This window comes from Strongylocentrotus purpuratus, unplaced genomic scaffold (assembly GCF_000002235.5).
Source record: "Strongylocentrotus purpuratus isolate Spur 01 unplaced genomic scaffold, Spur_5.0 spur5_scaffold_4, whole genome shotgun sequence".
Classification (NCBI taxonomy): Eukaryota; Metazoa; Echinodermata; class Echinoidea; order Camarodonta; family Strongylocentrotidae; genus Strongylocentrotus; species Strongylocentrotus purpuratus.
The window spans coordinates 13318525-13342298 of record NW_022145610.1 but is presented as its reverse complement, the minus strand read 5'-3'; the positions used below and the strand labels follow the sequence as shown (position 1 = coordinate 13342298).

General features: G+C 35.6%; 1 protein-coding gene across 1 annotated transcript; it reads left to right on the top strand.

Moving 5' to 3' along the window:
• Positions 1-2106: 2106 nt before the first annotated feature.
• LOC105442362 lies at positions 2107-23023 on the top strand. Its single transcript, XM_030998134.1, has 6 exons — positions 2107-2235; positions 12102-12209; positions 12523-12681; positions 13440-13609; positions 17443-17608; positions 22745-23023. The coding sequence occupies exons 2-6, from the start codon at positions 12113-12115 to the stop codon at positions 22954-22956; spliced, it is 804 nt and encodes a 267-aa protein (XP_030853994.1). The 5' UTR covers positions 2107-2235; positions 12102-12112; the 3' UTR covers positions 22957-23023.
• Positions 23024-23774: the final 751 nt, after the last annotated feature.

Sequence of the window (23774 nt, the reverse complement as noted above, 5' to 3'; positions counted from 1 at the left end):
GTTTTCCATAACAGGACAAAACAATACACTACATATGTGGATAAGTGAAAACATTTTAAAGAAATTATTTCAATTCAGTCAATGGAGAAATGATTCAATGCCAATTATCCATTTACATTCTGTACTGAGAAAGGATTTAAGATATATAAGAAAATTGAAACAAAATGCCATCCCCAGCCTGTAACTTACATCAATCTGTGAGGACAATACCATTACCTGATTATTTTACAAAAGGCTTGGAATTCTTTTTTTTTTCATCAATATGTTTACACTTTCGTTCTTCTCACCAGCTATTGTTGAGCGTTAATATATTTCGCGATCATGTGTTTGATTCATCGTTGACGACAAAGACATGTTTTTTACAACCTTCTTCCGCTTTCGGTTTTACATGTATTATAGTATGTTGGTCATTGTCAAACATGTTAACGCTTTTTGGCTTGTTGGGATGCAGCTAAAGGTTAGGAGTAAATTTTGTCCGACATCCCCCTCGATACAAAATGGTCTGGGTACGCTACCTACCCGATCGCGTCCATTGCAAGTGATGTGACATCGTATTTCATTACTCAAAACATGTTGCTTTTAAAGGTACTGTATCCCTTTTGCATCCAACATCAAATTGTGTAGAACTTTGCAGGAATATGTCACGTATGTCCTATATGTGAAATTTAGACATTAGCAGTGTCTTAGTATTAAACTTATGCAAGGAAACCCATTTACTATCTAGACTTCACTGTCAGAGACTATGTTCAAATGATTTTATTTCTCACGCAAAACATAATACAATGAATAATTATATTACAAAAAATATGCAATGAAACGACAAATACAGTAGAAAAGGCACGAGTATTAAAAGAGGAACTAAGAAGCAGAGCTTGTTGAAGTGACTGACTGACTTCTTTTTTCTTTAGTAATAACATATATAAAATGAGCTGTTAATAAATGATCATGTGTCTACAGCAATAACTCACTTCTTGTAATGGCCAGAATTAAACTGATTAAATCTTTGCGCAGCACAAAACATACGACCATTCGGTACAAGGGTCTGAAATCAAACTATTTCCTAAAGTGATTGCAGACACCCCCTAAACGGGGGTTTCTTTTGAAGCCAAACTACACCCTACATGTAAATGAGGATTTCGCGTGTGTGTTTTCACGAATTCATACCCTAAACGGGTATTTCAAAAGAGTGGACTCCTAAACAAGTATTGTAGAATTGTAACCTCTCGAACATTAAGGCCCGAATTCACAAAGCAAGGTTTGAGCTCAAACCTCCTTTTGTTTCGCCAAACCTCCTTTTGTTTCGCCAAACCTCCTTTTGTTCTTTAACAAACCAGGTTTGTAAAAAACGCGTAAAACCCGTCATATGACGTACGAAAACCAAAGTTTGTCGACAAACCTTCTTTGTAAATTCGGGCCTAGATGTGCGATAGGAATTCAAATTTAAGTTGATGATATAGAGTAAATCAACTTGTGCTTCTGATGTAAAATTCACAATGCAAACATTTATTTCAATAGATAAGTTTCAAATTTGATCTATTTTATATAAAGTACATGCATGTAGTATTTACAAAAAGTACACTATGTACAATGAACAGTTATTATTCAACTATGCATAATAAAATAATAAGACTATATGGGTGCATGCGATATGCATATCATTCCATGCTACCTACTCGCGCTCGTCGTCCAAACTCCACACTATAACCAAAGATGACAGAGAGCCGCACGTCTATCATATTTGCTATAACTAGCTAGGCGGCGGCCGGTAGTCTCGCTAATTGGCAATTATTATCCCCCCCCCCCCCGTCCTGGCAGTAAGGGCTAGAAAAATATCCCCTAGATGCGTATACCGGCGCGTACAGCATGTTTTGATCCATTTTGAAAAAGTACCATTTTTCTTGAAAATGGCAAAAAATGGACGTTTTTTAACCCCTTAATGAGGAACGCGTCCAATCTATAAAAAACACCCCTTTATACGCGTTGTTTTTGTCACGCCTGCTTACAGTATTTATATTTGACTGAGACCCCCGGGGATCATGGCTACGTCACACCCGAGTAGGTTGTCACGTGATCTTGTTTTCAGCAGTGTTTTTGGTATCTCAAAACCACTAGTATCCTCATCTTGGAGTCACAGCTGTTGATACGGGCAGACAATAACTCCATACACTGAGCAGCACATAGGGTGGCCGTTTGCAGGACTGTTTAAGAATCTCTACAAAGTAATAAAGTTTATTGGTAAGTTACTTTTTGTGGACCCAGTAAAGCCTCTTAATTTTCAACAACTGTTTCGAAGTAACTCGGTAACATTGTTGAAGGTTGGTGAACAAAATTCGTAATGTGTGTATGAAATGTTGCGTATTGTATTCCTTTTACTGTACTAACCCTCTAACATGCGAAAAAACCCTAATTAAAAACTCAGTCGAAAATATAAAATATCTAGGTGTAACATTAGAAAAATGTCTAACATAGTCACTACATGTAAGGGAAGTTGTAAAGAAAGTATCGAATACAATTGCCTGCATTAGACGTATACGCCATTATATTTCCCGTAAGAATCTGCTTACATTATACTATTCTCTTATATTACCGCGTTGAAACTACTGCAATTCAGTATGGGGAAATACTTCGAAACAAAATCGAACAAAGTTGCAAAAATTACAAAATAGTTATGCACAATAAGTTATTCGTGCCGAATATTTTTTCACCCCGAAATGTTTTAATGAGTAAATTGAAATGGCAGTCAGTAGAGGAAAAAATAAAATATCAGAAATGCATCTTGATTTTTCAAATCATAAATGACCTATCACCACCATATCTAAATCAATGTGTCAGTAAAAGACCGGTATTATATTCTACTCGTTATGCTCTAAACAGTCCATTATTCATTCCAAATTGTAAAACAAATTTTTTAATGAAAACCTTTCAGGTTCCAGGGGCTAAATTATACAATAAAATACCCTGTAGTAATCAAAACTGTAAGTCTCTGCAAAGTTTAACAAAGTAATGTCTAAAGTTTTCAGTTTCTCTTGTAAACATCTTTTCACGTTAATTTGACATTTATTAATTACATTTCATTTAGTTTTCTCAATTTGATAGTTGTATTTGTTTCCTTTTTATTGTTAATGTGTGTTTTTATGTTGCCTATGTTTAATATTTCTTTGTTTTCCTTTCTCTTATCTATATCAATTTGAGTTTAATTATTGTATATGCCATGTATATGTTTACCTTTGTATGTATGTTTTGAACTCATGTTTTTATTGTACATGTTTTTAAGTGAATGCAGGGCTCTCTGGGAGAGCAGGTCCAGAAATGGACTTGAAATGAAACTATCCTGTTGAAAAAAAAAACTATATAAAAACACATTTTTTAAATGAGGACATGACACTGTAAAACAGTTCGTAAACCGGGCACATTATTCCTTGTATAACGATTTTGCCTGTGTAAGATATTTAACACGACTAAGTGTCAAACGAACATGAAATTATTTGAGGAACAGATACATAATTTGTATCCATTCAAATGTAATTTTAAGAGAACAACGTTGAACAATTCATTGGCCTTTATTATGTATAAAATGTGTCAAAGCTGGTTTGGGGACCTTTCGGAAATACCTGGATATATTCGGAAACTGGGGAAATGGAGAGGGGATCGTGATTTTTTTAACTTAAATTCCTTTCATCCCAAAGACCGAGCATATTTATAAAAAAATAATGGTTTTGAACTTTGAGTGTTAAAACTGTCATTTTCAGAAGATGTTGTGACTTCGATACTTTTTAATTGTTGTCAATGATAGAAATGAGAGAGTGGAGATGGTTTCTAAGATATTAACACGAATGCCTGTAAAACGAACCTAGACATACATTGAAGAACTGTTACATAATGCTTCATTATTCAAATGCAACTATTCATAGAATCACGTTGTACAATATCATTGGCATTCATTAAAGTAATGTTCCTTAGCTTTTTCGGGGACCTTTCAGCAATACCTGAATATATGACATGGAAAATGGACAGTGGATCTTACTTTTTAACGATTTGAAATTAATTTCCTTTTACCCGATAAACCGAGTATTAAACAGAAAAGGGTAGAGAAAATGACATGTTGAGAGGATGTTCGGATTTCGATACGTTTTCTTTTTTCACTTCTTGTATTTTGTCAGAAGCAAATTTTCATTACATTTCTACTCTTTGATTTGTTGTTTATTGTTGATTTATTTTTACCCGACAAAATGTCGGAAGAAAAGCCATGCATATGCCGTACATCATGATATTTTGCATTTTGCCCTCTTCTCCTCCAATATTGAATTAGCCACTATTTTCTTTTTGGTATAGAATGAAAGGAAAGAATGTGGTTATAACACAGTAAAGCAGTCCGGAAACTAGGCAGACTATTCCTTGTATAAAGATTTTTCTTGTCTAACATATTTAACACGAAGAAGTGTAAATCGAACATACGTCTGTATTTATATAGCCTACTCATTATTGGACGTGAAGAAACGCTGTTTATTTTGTGTACATCACTATGTACTATGTACATATGTACTATGGACTTTTCTTGGCCAATATAGTAGTACCTCCAGTTTATTTGTGCATGCAGGACTCGTCAACGCTAAAGAATGTATTCAGATGCAGATCTTATAAGAAACCATGCACATACAATGTTCCTTCAACAGGTTTCTCCCTTTGTAAATATCAATAGACTTCTCGAGAGAAGCCTTTTTATTACAACTGTGTACTATCCTTTTGTACTTGCTTGAACCCTTGAACTTAGGATGCTGCACCACGTCTCTCTTTCTCTCTCTCTCTAACTCTCTTTATTTTACTGTTCGTTTAACTCTACTTTGTCATTTATTTATTGTTTTGTAATTCGTTCAGACTACAGATTATTCTAAAGTTTGGGATTTTTAAAATAAGTTGTTTGAAATCTCAAAATGAGAATAAAGACTCCAAATAGTTCCTGAAAGAGGATGGCAACGGATATCGGTACTTGCGCTGTACAGCAAATGTACACTCTTCAAATTGAGAATAATAAAATATTTCAGCATATATATTAAATGGTTCCGCGAGAGAAAATGTCTGTGCTGGTCTACAGGATTTCGTATCAGCAACGTTTTCACCGATAACTGAAATAAGCAACAATTTCATAGTACCATTGCGTTCACTGGTACTTGGTGCCTTCATCTACATGTAAAGCGAACACGAAAGCTGTGATTGTTTGCGCTGTATCTATGTATTTGGTTAATCTACTTTTTCGTTCGCGTTGATCTGATCATGTGAAAAATACAGTTGTGAAAATTCCCAGTTGTGAAAATTAGTGAAGTTACAAAGATATTTTGATTTTCTGGGACAGGATAAGAATTGGTTACATCAGTTGATCAGTGTCCTCTTAAATTTTGTATTAAGCAAAGTCTACTGTATTGCAAATTTAGTTGTTCTGTATTTCTTAGGTGCTGAATGTGCGTGAAAAATTAAGTACCATGATTAATGATGAGAAGCAGTTCAACAAAAACGAAAATACTTTAAAATGAAACGTATCGAAAGCAATTAGGTTTTTTCTCTATTTGTCTTCCTTTTTAATTTAATCATGGTTTCACGATTACATCAACAAATAGTCGTATACCAATTAATATCTATCAACAAATTCATATTTATTTTGACAGAATCACATGTATTAAAGAGTGGAACCATGCAGTTACCCGCAGGCATTAATGACAGTACCACTCTTACTAGATTTAGACTTTTGTGTAAATCATATCTGTCAGATAGATTGAAATAGATTGCCGTTATTACTTACTATTAATGTATTATATTATAGTAAGGATTAGCCAGTCAGCCTGTATGTGTGTGTGTGTGTGTGTGTGTGTGTGTGTGAGTGTGTGTGTGTGTGTGTGCGTGTGTGTGTGCGTGTGCGTGTGTGTGTGTGTGTGTATGAATTTGATGCGTACAGGGGTAGATTTTTTTTGTGTAACTATGATTCCAAGTTATTAAGTTTCAAAGTACCTAAGTTCTGTTTAGAAATGATCAAAGCATGGGAAGAGTTAGAAGGTTGTAGGAATGTTGAAGAAAAGAATAATTCAATTATTTTTAACAATAACGATTTCTTATTGAAAAAGAAAATGATTTTTGATGACAGTAGCAGACTGGGCGCAAATATTTGCATCACTATACTCGTTCATATCTGACAACGCAATATAATTTCAATTCAAGATATTTTTTGCTGAAAATGGCATGCGTGCAATATCTCATTTTCAACATTTGGGGTTAAAAGGAAACAAAATTGTTGATGTATGGAATATTGGGGAAGCTATTTTGAGAAGCGGAAAAAGGGATAACTGGAGTTTAGTTGATGTAAAAGAGTATGGTATTTTAATGCAGTTTAACAGTACTGTGAAGCTCCTCAGAGATGTATTATCGAGGAAAGTTTATGAATATTTTATAGAGAAGTTACAAAATTTATTTGTCTTGAAGATTCATGATGGACGGAAATTTCTAGATTTTTCAAATGACGTATGTAGGGAGATATTTAGTAGGCCTAGGAAAGTTACTCTTGTTAACAGACTAAGAGAAATTCAGTATAAACTGCTTCATGGAGCAATATATACTAGAGACATTTATTCAGATTCGGTTTTGTTGTAGATAACTTGTGCTCATTTGGTAAACAAAAGATAGAAAAATATTTACATTTGTTCTGGGAGTGTGTACATGTTCAAAGATTATGGCAAAATGTAATAGCTAAGTTTGAGCTAAGGGAATTAAGGTCTATCGTCTGAATAGATATTCATTTAGGGTTGTCCGGTAATTCCCCAAGAATAAAGATTTTTAATACAATTAATTTTGCAATGAAATATTGGATATATAGATGCAGGGGAAAGTCCGTAATATTGTCTCTGGGGGAGTTTCAAAACGAACTGTTGGAATTCAGGGAAGAAGAAAAGAATAATGCAGGGAGGGCAGGTAAATTGGTCTTACATTTACAGAAGTGGGAACAAGTGCAGTTTTCATGAACTTTTAACACTGGGCTATTGTGGCTATTGCAGCCTCGTTTAAACGATTAAAAAAAATGTTTTAAATAGATTGTTTCTGTTTGTCTGTCGCTCCAATTTGGGGTATTCAGAGGAGGCTAGGAACAGTGTGTGGTGGAAGTGTGGTCGGGTGGTGTGTGTGTCGCATGATTGGGGGGGGGGGGGTAGTAGTGTGTTTGGTTGGATAGGGTTATTTGTTTTATGTTACAACTGATTTCATTTTTTTTCATTAATTGTACAATCTATCTACCAATGAAAATGTTTTGAATTCATGTCAATGAAAAACAACTGTATTTTATTTCTAAGATTAATTTGTATTGTTTGGAATCAATATAAAAAACTATTGAAAAAAAAAACAGCATGAAAGCCACTTACGGCTGGGGTGGGGGGGGGGGGGGGTTGAGCGGGTTCATGATGTTGTCAGTGATTCAGCTTTATTTTCCTTCTAAATATTTTTTAAATTAAATAACCTTGTAATCAGTTATTGTTTAATATTATGTTTTGTTTTATGATGTTTTTTATCATGTTTTTTATATCATGCTTTTTTCTCCTCGTAAATATGTTTTTAAAGTTACATAACCTTGCCATTTCCTTGTAATCAGTTTTGTACATTACCATGTTTTTTGTTGTTGTAAATGAACTGCTTGTTTTGTTTTGTTTTGTTTTGTTTTGTTTTGTTTTGTTTTTTTGTTTTGTTTTGTTTTGTTTTGTTTTGTTTTTTTTTGGGGGGGGGGGGGGGGGGGGGGCTCTGCGCGCGTGAGACTGTATAGTTTCCATGATCGTATCCTACTATCTTTCATGTATTTAAAGTTAATACACCATTTTGGTATGGGGTCATCAATTCGGTTCAAATGAACATATTGGAAGCATATGCGATCCTAAAATATTCAGTGATCGTTGTCGCGGTTGAAATCGAGTCTCAATTTATGAAATTGTAAATAATAAACTCTTTATGTTGTATAGCTCCCTCTCAAGGTCAAGATATCAATTAAGCTATACAACAATGTTTCTTGACTATAATCGGCCGATTAGCTATTCCCGTTTGAAAATTATGTATCACAACTACATATTCTGAGAATTTCATGGTCGCAGCTACCATTGTACGGCCGTAGGCGCTATTTGAAATTTATCAACAATTTATCAACAAAATTACCTGAGCACCGGTAATTTTTTTTATTCAATCTTTCTCAAAAGCAGAAATGTTTTAGGGGCTTAATTTTCTTGTGTTTATAATACATCCACAGGGGCATCCAAATATATCAAAATTGTAAATAATCACTATCCAGCCAATTTTCAAAACTTCCCAAAACTTTGTATTACCTTTAATAGCGCAGATCCTTGAAACACGTTGCACAGTAAAAACGCTGTTTAAAAAAGTGATGTTCACTTACAGTTGTACACTATCTTAAACAACAGTTGATCAAATTGTAAACAATGTTGCTCGAAACAGAAGTAATTTTGTTAAACATTCGTTGTTTAAAATTTAATGACTGCTATATTTACTATACGAGAGCTTTTAGACAGTGTTGTTTACATATGACGTCATGTGTCTCGTGCCAGTAAAGTGCGTGTTGGCTAAAGGCTTTATCGCACATTGTTATGTTTAGAAACAGGTTCCTTGAAACTAACATGCAATTGAAATTGACATGCCACTTAGAAATGCAGTGCAGCTGTTAAGGCACAGCTCATTGTTATTCATATTAGATGCATACACACAATGCAAGTGTATGCAAGGGTCTTCTGTTGACTACACAGATTGATACATATGTAAAAGCACATGGACATTGAGTCTGGATTAAACTACCAAAGCAACCACACGTGTTTCTGCAGGCTCCATTTTGTTCGTCTCTATACTTACATTTATTTAGCTTAATAGTTATTACTTTCCAACCCACAACACAACACACATCATGGCCGACCAAGCTACCGACACGCTTCTAAGTGACTGGGGATTCAATGGCTTAATTGAAATCACTTTTCTATTAACCAATTTGAAGTTTTTAACTTATAGCGTAAGTTCAGTTAAAATTTTCGGTATCTGTACGCAAATGTCAGAATATAGGTAGACTTAAAATCGTCGCGTCATGCAGTGCGGCACTGATCGCGCACTCGGTTATAACGTGTGCTAAATTCCTTGCCATAGAGATTGCATGCATCCCTATATATGCAGTTTATACGTGCGTGCATGCGCGCTCATGCAAAATGGGCACTGTTTTGGCGCTAATTCGTGAATTGCAGAATTACCCTAGTCTTCATATACCTATATAGAGACCCAGAAGTAGTGGTGCACTTATTCAGAGTATCAAACCCAAATCATACCCCATTATACAACCCTTTTGTTGTAAACAACCCCCACTGAACAACAGCTCCTTTTTAAACAACTTTCTTTAAACAACCCAGTTGGTTTAAACAACCCCAACTGAACAACAGCTCCATTTTAAACAACTTTCTTTAAGCAACCCAGTTGGTGTAAACAACCCCCACTGAACAACAGCTACTTTTTAAACAACTTTCTTTAAACAACCCAGTTGGTGTAAACAACCCCCACTGAACAACAGCTCCTTTTTAAACAACTTTCTTTAAACAACCCAGTTGGTGTAAACAACCTCCACTGAACAACAGCTCCGTTTTAAACAACCGTCTTTAAACAACACCGGTTGTTTAAATTGTGATTTTAAACAAGTTGTTCAAAATGTTGATCAACTAAGTGTTTAAACTTTAAACAACTCGAGTTGCTTAACATTTTAAACAACTCTTAGATCAGGTCACCCGTTAATCAAGAGTTGTTTATACTTTTAAACAACTTGTTCACAAAAATTTTAACTGTGTGGTCTCTTTGCCAATCCGCCGGGATTTAGAGGTCCATCCTTCCCAGGGGCCCCACTCACAAGCATAGCTTTTTAGGGTCTCAAAGTTTGGATCATGTTTGTTCGTCATAATTGCTATGTCATGTTTTTTTTAAATAAAACTGAACTGAACTGTTTAGGATACTACATTCACCAACATCTTTTGTTTTGTTTTTCCACTCCACCAATGTCTCAACCCTCAGTACGTCCTTTCAACATCTTATATCGCTCAAACAAAGCGCGCGAAAGGCCACCGAAGGCGGTCCTTTCGCGAGTGTAAATAATGTAAATATTGGACTCGTTTTTCAGAGGATCTTGAGAGGATTTATTGTTTGCTGTTTCGGCCGCAATGCTGTTGAACGTGGCTTGTCGGATGTGTCGTTATTTGAGATCGCAGTGCGAGCCCACCTTTATATTCGATGATTGAGTTTCGTTTTCTGTGTTTGTCCTTATATTGAAAAATCTTCCACAGGTAGTTCGTCGCCTTTTTTCGCTTCGGTACTCTTCTCTGATACAGGATGACATTATTTTTATTTCAATGATTTGTCACGGCCTAGCAAATGATAAGAAAAGAGAAGATGTTTAGTATGCTATATAATACACTGGTTTTACCGTATACTTCTTACTGCAATATCATATGGGCTACTCATAAGTGGAATACTAATCGTATATTAATGTTACAGAAAAAAGCAATTCGAGTTTTTACCGATGCAGGTTATCGCGACCACACTGACCCTTTATTTGCCACATTAAAAACTCTAAAAAAAATAAGTGATATACACTACATGCAAACATCTCTGTTCATGTTTCGGCTTAAATCCGGCATTCTTCCCCCATCACTAGCCATTTTATTCCAACATAATTTTCATTTTCATTCCTACCCACCCAGGCATTCCAATGACTATCACCTATTTAACACCAAAACAGCCTAATTAGCTCAAAACTCAATTAGATATTCTGGCCCTGATACCTGGAATGCACTACCCCCTGAAATAAAAATTATGAATACAATGCTTTCCTTTAAAAGAGCGGTGAAAAGGTTTCTTAGTGCTCATTATCTTTAAATCCACCACAAAAATAAGTTCTCCTCGTTTACCCGTCGTTACAAAACTCGATAATTTTCAGTACTCTTTACTTTTGTTTGCTTCCATTCATTGAAACGTTGATCATAACCTTCCATGACCTGGTATGAATAAAGAGTGGCCTACTTGGGGTACTGAATAAACATTTTCTTGTATACAAACATTTCAAGGCTCAGACTCGCAGGCCCAGGTTTAAAACCAACTGGCTAATCTCACATTCACATTCATATTGTCCGAACCTCGCGAGTCTTCTCATTCAATTATATCCCAAGTTGGCCACTCAATATTCAAATTTGCATCTTCTTTTTTATCTTTCTATAACAAATTGAAATCCAACTACCACGTACATCTGTGAATCTTGATGTGCATTCCCATTTTCTTTTTCTTCTTTTTCTGTCTTTTTCCCCTTTTACAAATATTTTTTCCCTCCATATTTGTATTATTATGTATCCTTTGAGGGTAGTCATACTATCAAGCTTTGCTTACTTTGTCAACCCTCCTGTTTGATGTTTTCGATTAGTTACAGCCAGCCTTACTTTATTCTACATATATTATTTTGTCATGTGTAAATTAGCAATGTTTGTTTATTATATATTTGTATAAATGCAAAAGAAAAAGAAAATCAAACAGAAATAAATAAATAAAATAAAATAAAACCAAATCTGTGATTGGAAATCGAAATTGCATTTTTTGCTTTCCTAACGGTTTTTAAAACAATAAAGTCTACAGGGAAAATGAGTATGGTAAAACCGGTCACCCAAAGATTTTTACTTTTACGGAATTATGGATCCTTTTTCATTTTCGAAATTATTAACTCTATTTCATTTTTGAAATTATGAGCCCTTTTCATTTTCGGAATTACGAACCCTATTTCATTTTCGGAATTACGAACCCTATTTCATTTTCGGAATTACGAACCCTATTTCATTTTCGGAAATTATAACCTTCGGAATTATGAACCCTCTTTTATTTTGTGAAATACGAACCTTCGGAAATTTGGACCTTCGGAGTAACGACCTTCGGAATTACGACCCCTCAGAAAAACGACATGTAACGATTAAAGTTGCCTTATCTACTCATGTTGCTTTTTCGAAAAACATTACCGTATTCGTGTTTGAGAACTTGTTTAAATATCTATTTTCTTAACACAGAATCGTTAATCATGTTGGCAGTTTGTCTCCTCACTTTCATCGCTGCGTTGACTGCCGCAGTCCCGACCCCAACCCCTGAGCCTCCTAATGGAATTCACCAATGTGCACGTGAGTCTTTCAATAATTATATTCATTTATTTGTAGATATTCATTTTGTGCATTTAGTTGTCTATGTATGCATTGATTTATTTATTAATTTGTTCATATATATCAATCTATTTAATATGTGTCTTTAATCTATTATCTATTTATTTTTCTATCTATATATCAATATATAGGCTAAACTATTTATTCATTGAGCGGTGTGTTGACTTGATTATTTAGTCATAAATCTATCTATTTATCCATCCATCCATATACACCACTGTTTGACTCTACTAACATTTCCATACCACTGGTTTACACCCCCCCCCCCCTCCAGGGTCAGAGTGCCCCGTCTATACTGAATTGGAAGATTATGGTCTAGATATGTGGAAGCGGCGGATCGAACCAGGAGTTTGGGTGCGTAAGGTCGCTCCAACCTGCAACCGAACTGATGCATTAGGTTTAGTCTACATAGACATCCATAATTACTTTGTGGGTAAGCTTTGAGAATCAAACCTTTGTACTTTCTGTCATAATTCCGAAAAAAGCATAAAACACTAATTACGGAATTACCCAATTTATCAGAGGGTTTATCCAACATTTGATTTTAGATGAAAACGTTATGTTGAATAAGGTAAGCTTTTACTTTTAGGGGGGATTTTATGGAAGTGAATGAATTCAATCCAATTGTATTATCTTTTACGCCAAAAACAACACGCTTTCTTTCCAATGTAGATCTAGCTTATCATTGATCAATTATTATTTCGAACAGAAACAAACAAACAAGAAAAATGGACTCCCCTCCCCCCTTAAAAAAATTAGCATGAATATACTTTTAAATCACTCCTTTGACATGGGGAGGAAGGTGAAGATGGCAGATTATATTTCAATCTTCCACCTCCTAAAATGAAACTTCAATTTGCCTTTCTTTTTGGCAGTGTAATATTCCGTATATTTTTCAGTTGTTATAATTCAGATTCAGATTCAGATTAATTTTATTGGTCCATTTGGAAATTCAGTTGTTGGCATTACATAGGCACATGAACAATATACAATGGAAAATAATATACACAAATAGATAATACACAGTAGCAAATGTACAATGACATATTCATATGGAAACACGGATATAAACTGTTTAAAACCAAAGAAGGAGGGGTGTAATAACTTTGAAACTTGCTAACCTAAATCTTGAATTAGGCCTACTTCGTCTTATTCTACTAAACCTTTCTTTACGTCAAATTGTTTTACTAGACAACAGGATTAACCGGACAACACCAATCATGATGGAAGTCTCGGAAAACAAGGCCGCGCCATCTTTCTGTCCCGACCAATTAGAATCCTTCCCTTGCTGTGACGAAATCTACGCGCTTCTCTTCTACATTCCTGCAGTTTCGCAGGCAACCGCCCCACCCCCATCAAAGGTACGAAATTTAAAGCCACATAGACAACAAAGTAGGCAGTGTCCGTGTGTATTGCATCATAATTCGCTGACACCAGATTTGGTTGAATTACCTAATGATGTGATCAACCATCTTATAGGCACTAGAACATACTTTAGTTTGCCAATTCATATCTCGTCGATGAAGGGAGCTTTTTTTTTATTGAGAATTCCTCATGGCGGTAGGTTCAGGGTACAGTGCTTTACACACGAGCTGTCGGTCGTGGAAGGGAAGTCCACGTTTAATAGTGGCTGAGAAAAGCTTTTATTGGGTAAACATCCGAGTGGTGTCGACCCCCCCCCCCCCCATGCGACCCCACTCCTATATATTTTATACTAATCATCGAAGGCGTTATAACAGGTTTCTGGCATCCTTACTCCGTTAGTCTTTCTGTAGACAAGGCTATCATATTCACGCTTTATAAATTAACAAACGAAATATCATTACATTACATATTGAACAGATAAGTCTTAATTTTACTCTTGAAGGTTTCTCACGTTGGAGACTCGCGTATTTTAATGGGGAAGTTTGTTCCAAAGTTGGGGGCACAAACAGAAAAGGCACGATCGCCATAGCGGGTGTGGATGCGAGCATCATTTTGCTTGAGCACTATGTACAGTTGCGTATCGTCGGCATACATCATATGCATGACGCCATCATGAGCATGGATGACCTCACTGAGCAGACCTGTGTACAGCGAAAAGAGCAGAGGTCCTAGAACGGATCCTTGGGGAACACCCCAGGGGGAGTCGGAATGCTTTAGAAGGAACTCTGTTGACAACAATAACCTAATTACGGTCCTCCCGGTACGAAACACGCCACTGCAGTACCTTTCCATCAAATCCATAATCATGACGCCGACCATACATCAGTTTTCAATTCAATTCAATTTTATTTTTTCTCATTTCCAGCAAAAGAATACAGTATTCATAGAAATATCATTAAAATAAACAATCAAAGTAGTAACCATGCAATACAAAATATGAATTTAACAGAATTACATATTTGAATATCAAGAAATATTGCTGCTTAAAATAATTTATTAATGTTAAGCTGGAAACGGAGAGGTCCACTGTGAAGCGATGCTTGTAAATCGTGGACCCCTCGGGTGGTAGTATTCAATAATAGTAAGTTACATGAGTAAAATAAGGATAATTGCCAACAGAGAGGACACAAAAGGAGAAACAAAACAATACGCATAACACGAACAATGTACAAAGAAAACAAGGAGAGTGTGAGAGGAGAAGGGATACAGTAAAGAGAAAAGGTTTGCATGTGGACTACAGAAATAGATGAAAGGTGATAACAAACAGAATAAAGGTTGCGCGCAAGATCAAATTTTCAAAAAAAGAAGAACAGTTCAATGAGAGGAAGTACTTGGTAAACGAGTGGTGACGAGTTCTCTGGAGAACATAATACAATCTCAACAATAATGATCATAATTAAAATAATGACAATAGTAATAACCATGAACATTCCTGCATATAATATACACAGGCAATATAACAAGGAGCTAGGTTTTGTACGGGGCCAGTAAAGATTTCTTTAGATTTCTTTTAAAGACTGAGAGAGAAGGGGAGTTTTTCAAATCAACACGCAAAGTATTCCAAAATTTAGGGCCTTCAAAGATGAATGTTTTTTGTGCAAAAAATGTTCTCAAAAAAGGTAAATGAAATTCTTCTGACTGTCTTGTGGGATATTTATGAAATGTACGATTTTGTTTAAACATATCGTGAAACGCAAATGGAAGAGTACCAGAATTGAATTTATACATAAATTCACCTAGATGTAATAAGTATAGATCGTTAATTTTTAGGATATTATGTTCAAGGAACAGCGGATCCGTATGGGCAAGAAAAGGAGCATTACATATGATACGAATGACTTTCTTTTGTAGTAATACAACTTTTTCCACCAATGTTTGGTACGTGTTTCCCCAAAGCAGAAGTCCATAATTTAAGTATGGTAAAATAAGAGAAGAATAAAGCATAAGCAAAGATCGTTGTGTAAGGTGTGATTTAAGTCTGTTAATGATACCAACATTGCGAGATATAGTTTTACAAATATTTTCAACGTGGAGTTTCCAGGATAGTTTACTATCAACCACAACACCTAAAAATTTTGTATGAGAAACTTGCTCAAGAGGGGTGTTGTCAAGAATAATATCAGTGGGTAATGATGTTAAGGAGTTACTGAACAATATGTAGTTCGTCTTCAAGAGATTCAATGACAATTTATTAGCTCTAATCCATTCTAATATTTTTCGCAACTCTGCGTTAATTACATCAACAATAATATTTGGATCACTGTGTGAAAAAAATAAATTAGTATCATCAGCAAATAAAATGAATGACATAGCATTGGGTGATTTATGAAAATCATTTAGATAAATAATAAACAATAGCGGGCCTAAAAGACTCCCTTGCGGAACACCACAAGTAATATTTTTTAAAATCAGATGCCTGCTCATTTAAAAACACAAATTGTCTTCTGTTAGAAAGGTAGCTCCTGAACCACTCCAAGGCCTTTCCACGGACACCAATATTGGCGAGTTTGTAAAGTAAAATTTCGTGATTTATCGTATCAAAGGCCTTGGAGAAGTCCAGGAAAATACCAACTGTGTGAGAAGACGAGTCAATTGAATAGGCAATTTTTTCAACAAAAGACATTAAAGCATGAACAGTACTATGTTTTTCCCTGAAACCAAACTGAAAGTTGGATAAAATATCATATTTCTTCAGGAAAGCAATCATTCGAGTAAATACTATTTTTTCCAAGATTTTGGAAAATGAAGATAACAAGGAGATTGGCCTGTAATTACCGATTTCAAGTTTATCACCTTTTTTGAATAGGGGAATAATTTTTGCTAGTTTCATGGAATCACGAAATTCACCATGCAGTAATGATAAATTGAATATATGGACTAATGGGTCGACAATAAAAGGAATAATGGCTTTCAAAATAACATTACTAATTCCATCGAAGCCAGAACTTGTTTTATTTTGTAGATTAGAGACGATATTAAGGACTTCTTGTCTATTTGTCGGAAAGAAAAAAATAGAATTCGGATTAGCGGGGCCTAAAAAGTCAGTATAATTTTTGTTTGATGGGGGGATATTTTCGGCGAGATTGTTACCGATTGAGGAAAAGTAATTATTAAAAATGTTCGCAATATCTTTGGAATTTTCAACAGTTTCATTGTTATACTTGATTTTATTTATGTCAGATCTTCCTTCGATCGTTTCAAAACCAGCTTAGAAATCAAGCAAAACCAAAACAGCCTCTAGCCCTTTATCGACCACCAGAAGCAGATCAAATTGTAGACTTTGATGAGTGTAGTCTCTGTTGAATGGAACTGTCTGTACGCAGACTGCATATACGGGAACAGGTCATTCGTCTCCAGGTATGCACGAAGTTGAGCTGTGACAATCCTTTCGAGGACCTTTGAAATGAACATCAAGTTGGATATTGGCCTGTAATGCCTTCTTCTTCAGAAGTGGAATCACGTGAGATTTCTCGTATGCTGCAGGTACTATGAGCAGGAGCTCATCTAAACACCATTTCATCAACCAAGTAGGCACGGGGTCTAGTTGACATGATTTTGAATAAGGCCGAGACAATGGGGGCATGTTTCGACCATCCCACTTCCCCCAACCCTTAAACAAATCCTAAACTTCAGTTTGAAAACATAATAATCAGCGGGAAATGTATCAAACCCATTGATCTCTTTGAAAGATTGAATTACAAAATGACTTGGTATAAAGATATTTTCTTCAGTAGAATTAATCGATATTGTGGATTTCATTTTTGTTTAGGACTCTGGGGTGGAGCTAGTGCACATGGAAGATCCCCGGGAGTTCTACGGCATCACCTTCGGTGGGCGACCGGTCAATCACAATGTAACAGCGAAATACAAACAGCTTTCTGAATACCTCGACGACCAGGGCATTCGATTCGATGACGACGCTTTCCTTGTTGCAAGTGAGTAGTATGTAGTACCTCTGGCAATCATCCACTTAGGAAAACGTTCACGGCAACCATCCTCTCAGGGCGACAAACAACAATAATATTATTATTGTTTATTACTGTTGATGATGATGATGACGTTGATGATAAAGTGTTATTTTGCTTGTATTACTCTTATTATTATTATTATTATTATTATCATTATTATAATTATTGTTACCGTTATTATTAGGTGGTCTGTTGAAAACAGATCACCTATTGTTTTCGTCAGAATTTTCTTTCTTTATTTATTTATTAGGTGGTCTGTCGTTTTCGACAGATCACCTATTGTTTTCGTCAGAATTTTCTTTCTTTATTTATTTATTATTATTATTATTTATTTTTATTTCTCCCCGTTTTTTGTTCATCGGTTAACTCAAGATCGGTTGTGTCAATTTCTTTTAATTTTGACACAGTCATAGGTCATTGTCATGAGACGTGACAGTAACCTTTTCAAGGTCATCAGGTCATCGTGACGTCATCCAGGCGCCATTTTGTGAAATCACGTTATCCATCATATCTTCATGATGCATAAGCAAAGGTCATTCATATTCATATCACATATACTTCAGGTCAAGGGTCAACAAGTAATGTCATCAAAGGTCACATAAAGGTCATGACGCGCACGTACGCGCGCGTCAAAATTTTAAAATGCTCAAAATCACTTAAATATTAAAGGAGAGTACGAATCAGGTCATTTTAAGCATTTCAAAATTTTCCGTCCGTAAGTGTCACCGCGCGCGTTGCGCGCGCTCATAACGCGCGGAAAAGGTCAAATTCAAATTGTTTACATGATTTAGATTCCTCTTACCGTAAATGACAATTTACATTAATTTCAGTCACTCTTGACCTTTCATAAGGCCGTGATCGCGCGTCAAAGTTCAAAATCCGCGCGTGCTGCTATGGGCAATATAATGCAAATTTGATCAAAAACATGCCATTTTAAAAATCGTAATAGCTCTTCAGATAGTCAATTGACCCCAACTTTTATATCATGGTTAGAAAAAGCATGAATTGGAGATATGATTTCATGTGTCATTTGACCCTCAATTAACTCATGACGTCATCATCATGGCCTCCGAACTCAAAATTTCAATTTGCATATTATGACGTCAGCAGATTTTTGGAAAATGTATTGTATCTCTGTAAATATTGATCAATTTTCTTTCAAATTTTGATATGTTCTACCTGAGAATATTCTCTACAAATGCAGTCATCACGATATTTCATTTTGACAATGGTATCAAGGCGTATTTTTGCGATTAAAGGAGGCATGTCAATTTTTCACATTTTGCGTGTATTCTCTGAGGGACATGACTTTTTCTCAAAACTGGATTCTACATTCTCGTCTTTCGCGAGCCATATCTCCGTCGTTTTATCTTTGTTTACGCTGAGCTTTGAGTGTGTTGTAGATGAGACAATAAGCTATCACAAGTGTGCCCTTTATTTCTCGATCAGATGCCGGGATCATGCTCATATCTCACATACAAAGTGGGATTTGATAATTCCATTTTCCGTTTACGTGTAATCTCTATGGGAAATGTTTTGGTATATCGGTAACGCACTTGACTTCCGACCTCGAGGTCCCTGGTTCGAGTCCGGGCGTCTCCAACAATTTTTTTTCTTCACTTTTTTTCTTTTTGACCTTTCACTCTACCATCTCCTTTGAATATTAAAACACGTACAATTGCAAATAATGTAATAAACAACCATATTTACTTTATTATTACCCTATTATCACTAGATCCATTACTTTTGGCGTGTAATCCTTATGGGAGATGACTTTTTCTCAAATCTGGATTCTACATTCTTGTCTTTTGCGAGCAATATCGCTGTTATTTCTGCTTGATTTGTGTTGATTTTTGAGTATGTTGTAGCTGAGACTATACGCTATCTAAATGTTCTCTAATTTTGTTCAGTCTGATGTCATCGTGGTCTGTTGATGATAATCATCAACATCATCATGATCATCATGATCATCATCATCGTCATCCCCATTACTATCAAGATCATCATCATCATGATCATCATGATGATCATCATTGTTTACATGTCTATATAACTTCTCCCTTTCTCAATATAGTAAATATTATAATCTCTCATAAGACTTGAAGACAGACCACCTAATTCGTCCCAATGACGAATTAAATTTCTAGTTATCAGGTGGGCTGTATAACGTACAGACCACCTTATAATTTCGTTAGAATTGCCTTTATTTATTTATTTATTTATTATTTATTTTTCTTATTTCTAACCACTTTTTTGTTGGCAGGATAACTTGAAAATGGCTCAATCAAAAGCCTTGAAATTTAGCACACATATGTATAGGCATATGTACAAAGCACAATAACGTTTTCAACATTAAACATTACTGATGACGTCATCTAGGCGCCATTTTGTAAAATTTTACGAAAATCAACTTATGATCATATCTTCATAACCAAAAGTTATTTCTCATTCATATTTATCATGATCAAGGTCAATATCCGTCCGGTCAATTTCAGGTCAAAGAACGCGCGCGTGCGCGTACGTCCGCGCGTCAATGCGCGCGCAAAATTTTAAAATGCTCAAAATCGTCTCAAAATCATTTTGCATACGTTTGAGGCCATTTTAAGCATTTTATAAAAAATCGCGCACACGCACATGCGCGCGCGTTTTCGCGCGTAAAACTATTACACAACATAGAATCGCCATTTTTTTTTCTTCATAATATTCTACATATTTTTACAAACAAATAGATGCCATGGTTGTTTCTTTATGACTATTAAAAACGGAATGATCGACCGTTAAACAAAATTTCCGTGCGCGCGAGCTCTTGTAATACATAGCATATATGGGCAAAAACATGCCTATACAAAATACATTGTAGCTCTTTAGAATGCAAGGTGACGCCAATTTTTTTCATATTTTAATAGAGTATGATTCGGAGATATTTGTTCATGTCTCATTTGATCCTCAATTAACTCATGACGTCATCATAATGGCCTCCGAACTCAAAATTCCAATTTGCATATTATGACGTCAGCATATTTATAGAAAATTGATTGTATCTCTGTAAATATTGATCGATTTTCTTCCAAATTTTGATACGTTCTAGCTGAGACAATTTTCTACAGATGCAGTTCTAATTATTCTTTATTTTGACAAAGGCATCATGGCGTATTTTTGCGATTAAAGGAGGCATGTCAATTTTTCACATTTAGCGTGTATTCTCTATGGGACATGACTTTTTTTCAAAACTTGATTCTACATTCCCGTCTTTCGCGAGCAATATCTACGTCGTTTTAGCTTCATTTACGCTGAACTCCGAATATGTTGTAGCTGAGACAAAAAGCTATTTCAAATGTACCCTTTATTTTGTCTCAATTTTTTGTTGGATCAGCCCACCTATACTTGTTCCAAACAAGTATTACAAATCTAGTTTATTTATTATTATTTATTTTTATTTCTCCCCGTTTTTTGTTCATCGGTTAACTCAAGATCGGTTGTGTTAATTTCTTTCAATTTTGACACAGTCATAGGTCATTGTCATGAGACGTGACAGTAACCTTTTCAAGGTCATCAGGTCATCGTGACGTCATCCAGGCGCCATTTTGTGAAATCACGTTATCCATCATATCTTCATGATGCCTAAGCAAAGGTCATTCATATTCATATCACATATACTTCAGGTCAAGGGTCAACAAGTCATATCATCAAAGGTCACATAAAGGTCATGACGCTCACGTACGCGCGCGTCAAAATTTTAAAATGCTCAAAATCACTTAACTATTAAACGAGAGTATGAATCAGGTCATTTTAAGCATTTCAAAATTTTCCGTCCGTACGTGTCACCGGGCGCGTTGCGCGCGCTCATAACGCGCGGAAAAGGTCAAATTCAAATTGTTTACATGATTTAGATTCCTCTTACCGTAAATGACAATTTACATTAATTTCAGTCACTCTTGACCTTTCATAAGGCCGTGAGCGCGCGTCAAAGTTCACAATCCGCGCGTGCTGCTATGGGAAATATAATGCAAATTTGATCAAAAACATGCCAATTTAAAAATCAAAATAGCTCTTCAGATAGTCCGTTGACCCCCATTTTTTATATCATGGTTAGAAAAAGCATGAGTTGGAGATATGATTTCATACCACCCTGACTCGTACAAAGTGAAATAAAGTCATCATATTGGCATTTAAACTCAACAAAATGTATTTTTTTGATGACGTCATTTTTGTCTTTGTTTAATTGAGATTATCTCACTAATCGGTGATCGATCTTCTCCCAGATTTTGATATGTTGTAGCTGAGATAATTCTCTATCAGTAATATGTCATTTATTTTTCATTTAGATGACGTCATCATAGTTAAATATTCGATTAAAGGTGACAATGCATAATTTGTCATATTTGCGTGTTATGTCTATGGGAGGTCACTTTTTTCAAAACATGAATCTGCATGACAAGGTGTTTTGACCAGTATCTCGGTTGTTATTCAACAGTTTTCTCACAAATTTTAGTATGTTGTAGCTGAGACTATTTGCTATCTAATATTTCCTCATTTTTTAAAATCAGTTTTCAGGATTATGCTTATGCTCATCATCATCATTAACATTATCGTTTTTATCGTCATATAACATTATCATTATCATCATCATCACCTTTACTATCATGATCATCACCATGTTCATCATGATCATCATTGTTTACATGTCTATATAACTTGTCCCATTCTCAAATCTATCATAAGACTTAGACAGACCACCTTATTCGTCTTCGTGACGAATTAAATTCTAGTTTTATCATTATTATTACTATTATTGTCTTCATCTTCATCATCATCATCATTAAATTGTAACGGTGTCGTGGTACAATTATTTTTTCACTTGAATCTCAATCCAAGGGTTGAGGGTTCTAAACTCAGTATGCCGGCACTAACGTCATTTGACCGACATAGATCTACGTTTTCAACTCTCCAAACCGGTGTAAATGCATGGTTACCTGGCAATCGCCGGGGTAATAATAGACAAATTGAAGGGCCCTGAGGGGGAACAGCGCGTGAAGCTGATGATGTTTCCCTAGGTTAAGAAACTTATAACAAATGTATTTATTTATTGTATGTTTGTTACAGCGTATGACTCATCACGGCGGCCTCAGCCTCATCGTAATGAAATCCTGATTCCTATCAAGAAACCAGGCAGAAGTCATGATCGTAATGATGGCATCGACTACGAGAACGAAGGACAAGAGAACCAAGCCAATTCGGCAATTCAGCGGTCTCCCATTACCATAATGAAGTTTTATTTGTTATACCCTGTAATTATGTTCTTTCAGAAATGGTAATAAATTCATTCACTCGTTGGTGGTCATTCCGAAACACCATTTTTTTCATGCGGGGGGGGGGGGGGGGGGCATAATGCCAAAAATGTTATAGGGTTCATAGTTGTTGCGGTGTTCAGAAGATTCGGTTATCTGGAGGATTGTATTTCCGAAAATTAAATGGGTTCATTATTCCAATTATATCCACATATTTCCATTCATGAAATAGGGTTTGTTTTTCCGAATGTTTGTAATTCCGAAAAATGATACTTGGTTTTATTTCAAAGCATACATTTATATGAGATAATATCTCTCTCTCTCTCTCTCTCTCGCTCTCTCGCTCCCTAAAGAAAATGAGTCCTTAATTGGACCTTCTAATTGTGCCACTGGCAGCATGGGACCTCCAAAGGAACCTGGAAATAAGATGACGTTTTATCTTGGGTTTTGGGGCGGGGTGATTGACAGAGAATAGTATTACTTGCTCCCCCCCCCCCCTCCCATCCCCGCCGCCTGCGTCTTTCTTTTCCGTACCACTCATGCGTCGCATATGTTATTTTGACGCCATGAGAAAGACTATTTTTCTCGCGCCATGCTCAAAATAAAGCAAACTCCGACCCGCTATCCAATCACAGCACCAACCAAAGCGCCATCCAGGTATAGCCTCATCATCCAGCCTTCGTAAGAACAGCGACGTGTATCACCTAGACCACCCCGAGATTATATTCTTCAAAGAAAGAAAGACAAAACAATACATTCTATATATATGTTTGAATAAGTGAAAACATTTTTAAGAAATCTTCTTTTTTTGTTGGAAACTCAGTCAGTCGAGAAATGATTCATTG

What these genes read in the sequence shown, in the direction of transcription:
- LOC105442362 (XM_030998134.1), top strand. Translation starts at nt 12,113, where the DNA reads ATGTTGGCAGTTTGTCTCCTCACTTTCATCGCTGCGTTGACTGCCGCA. An exon ending in CATCCATAATTACTTTGTGG is followed by an intron (nt 12,682 to 13,439) that starts GTAAGCTTTGAG and finishes TTGTTTTACTAG; the next exon opens with ACAACAGGATTAACCGGACA. An exon ending in CCGCCCCACCCCCATCAAAG is followed by an intron (nt 13,610 to 17,442) that starts GTACGAAATTTA and finishes ATTTTTGTTTAG; the next exon opens with GACTCTGGGGTGGAGCTAGT.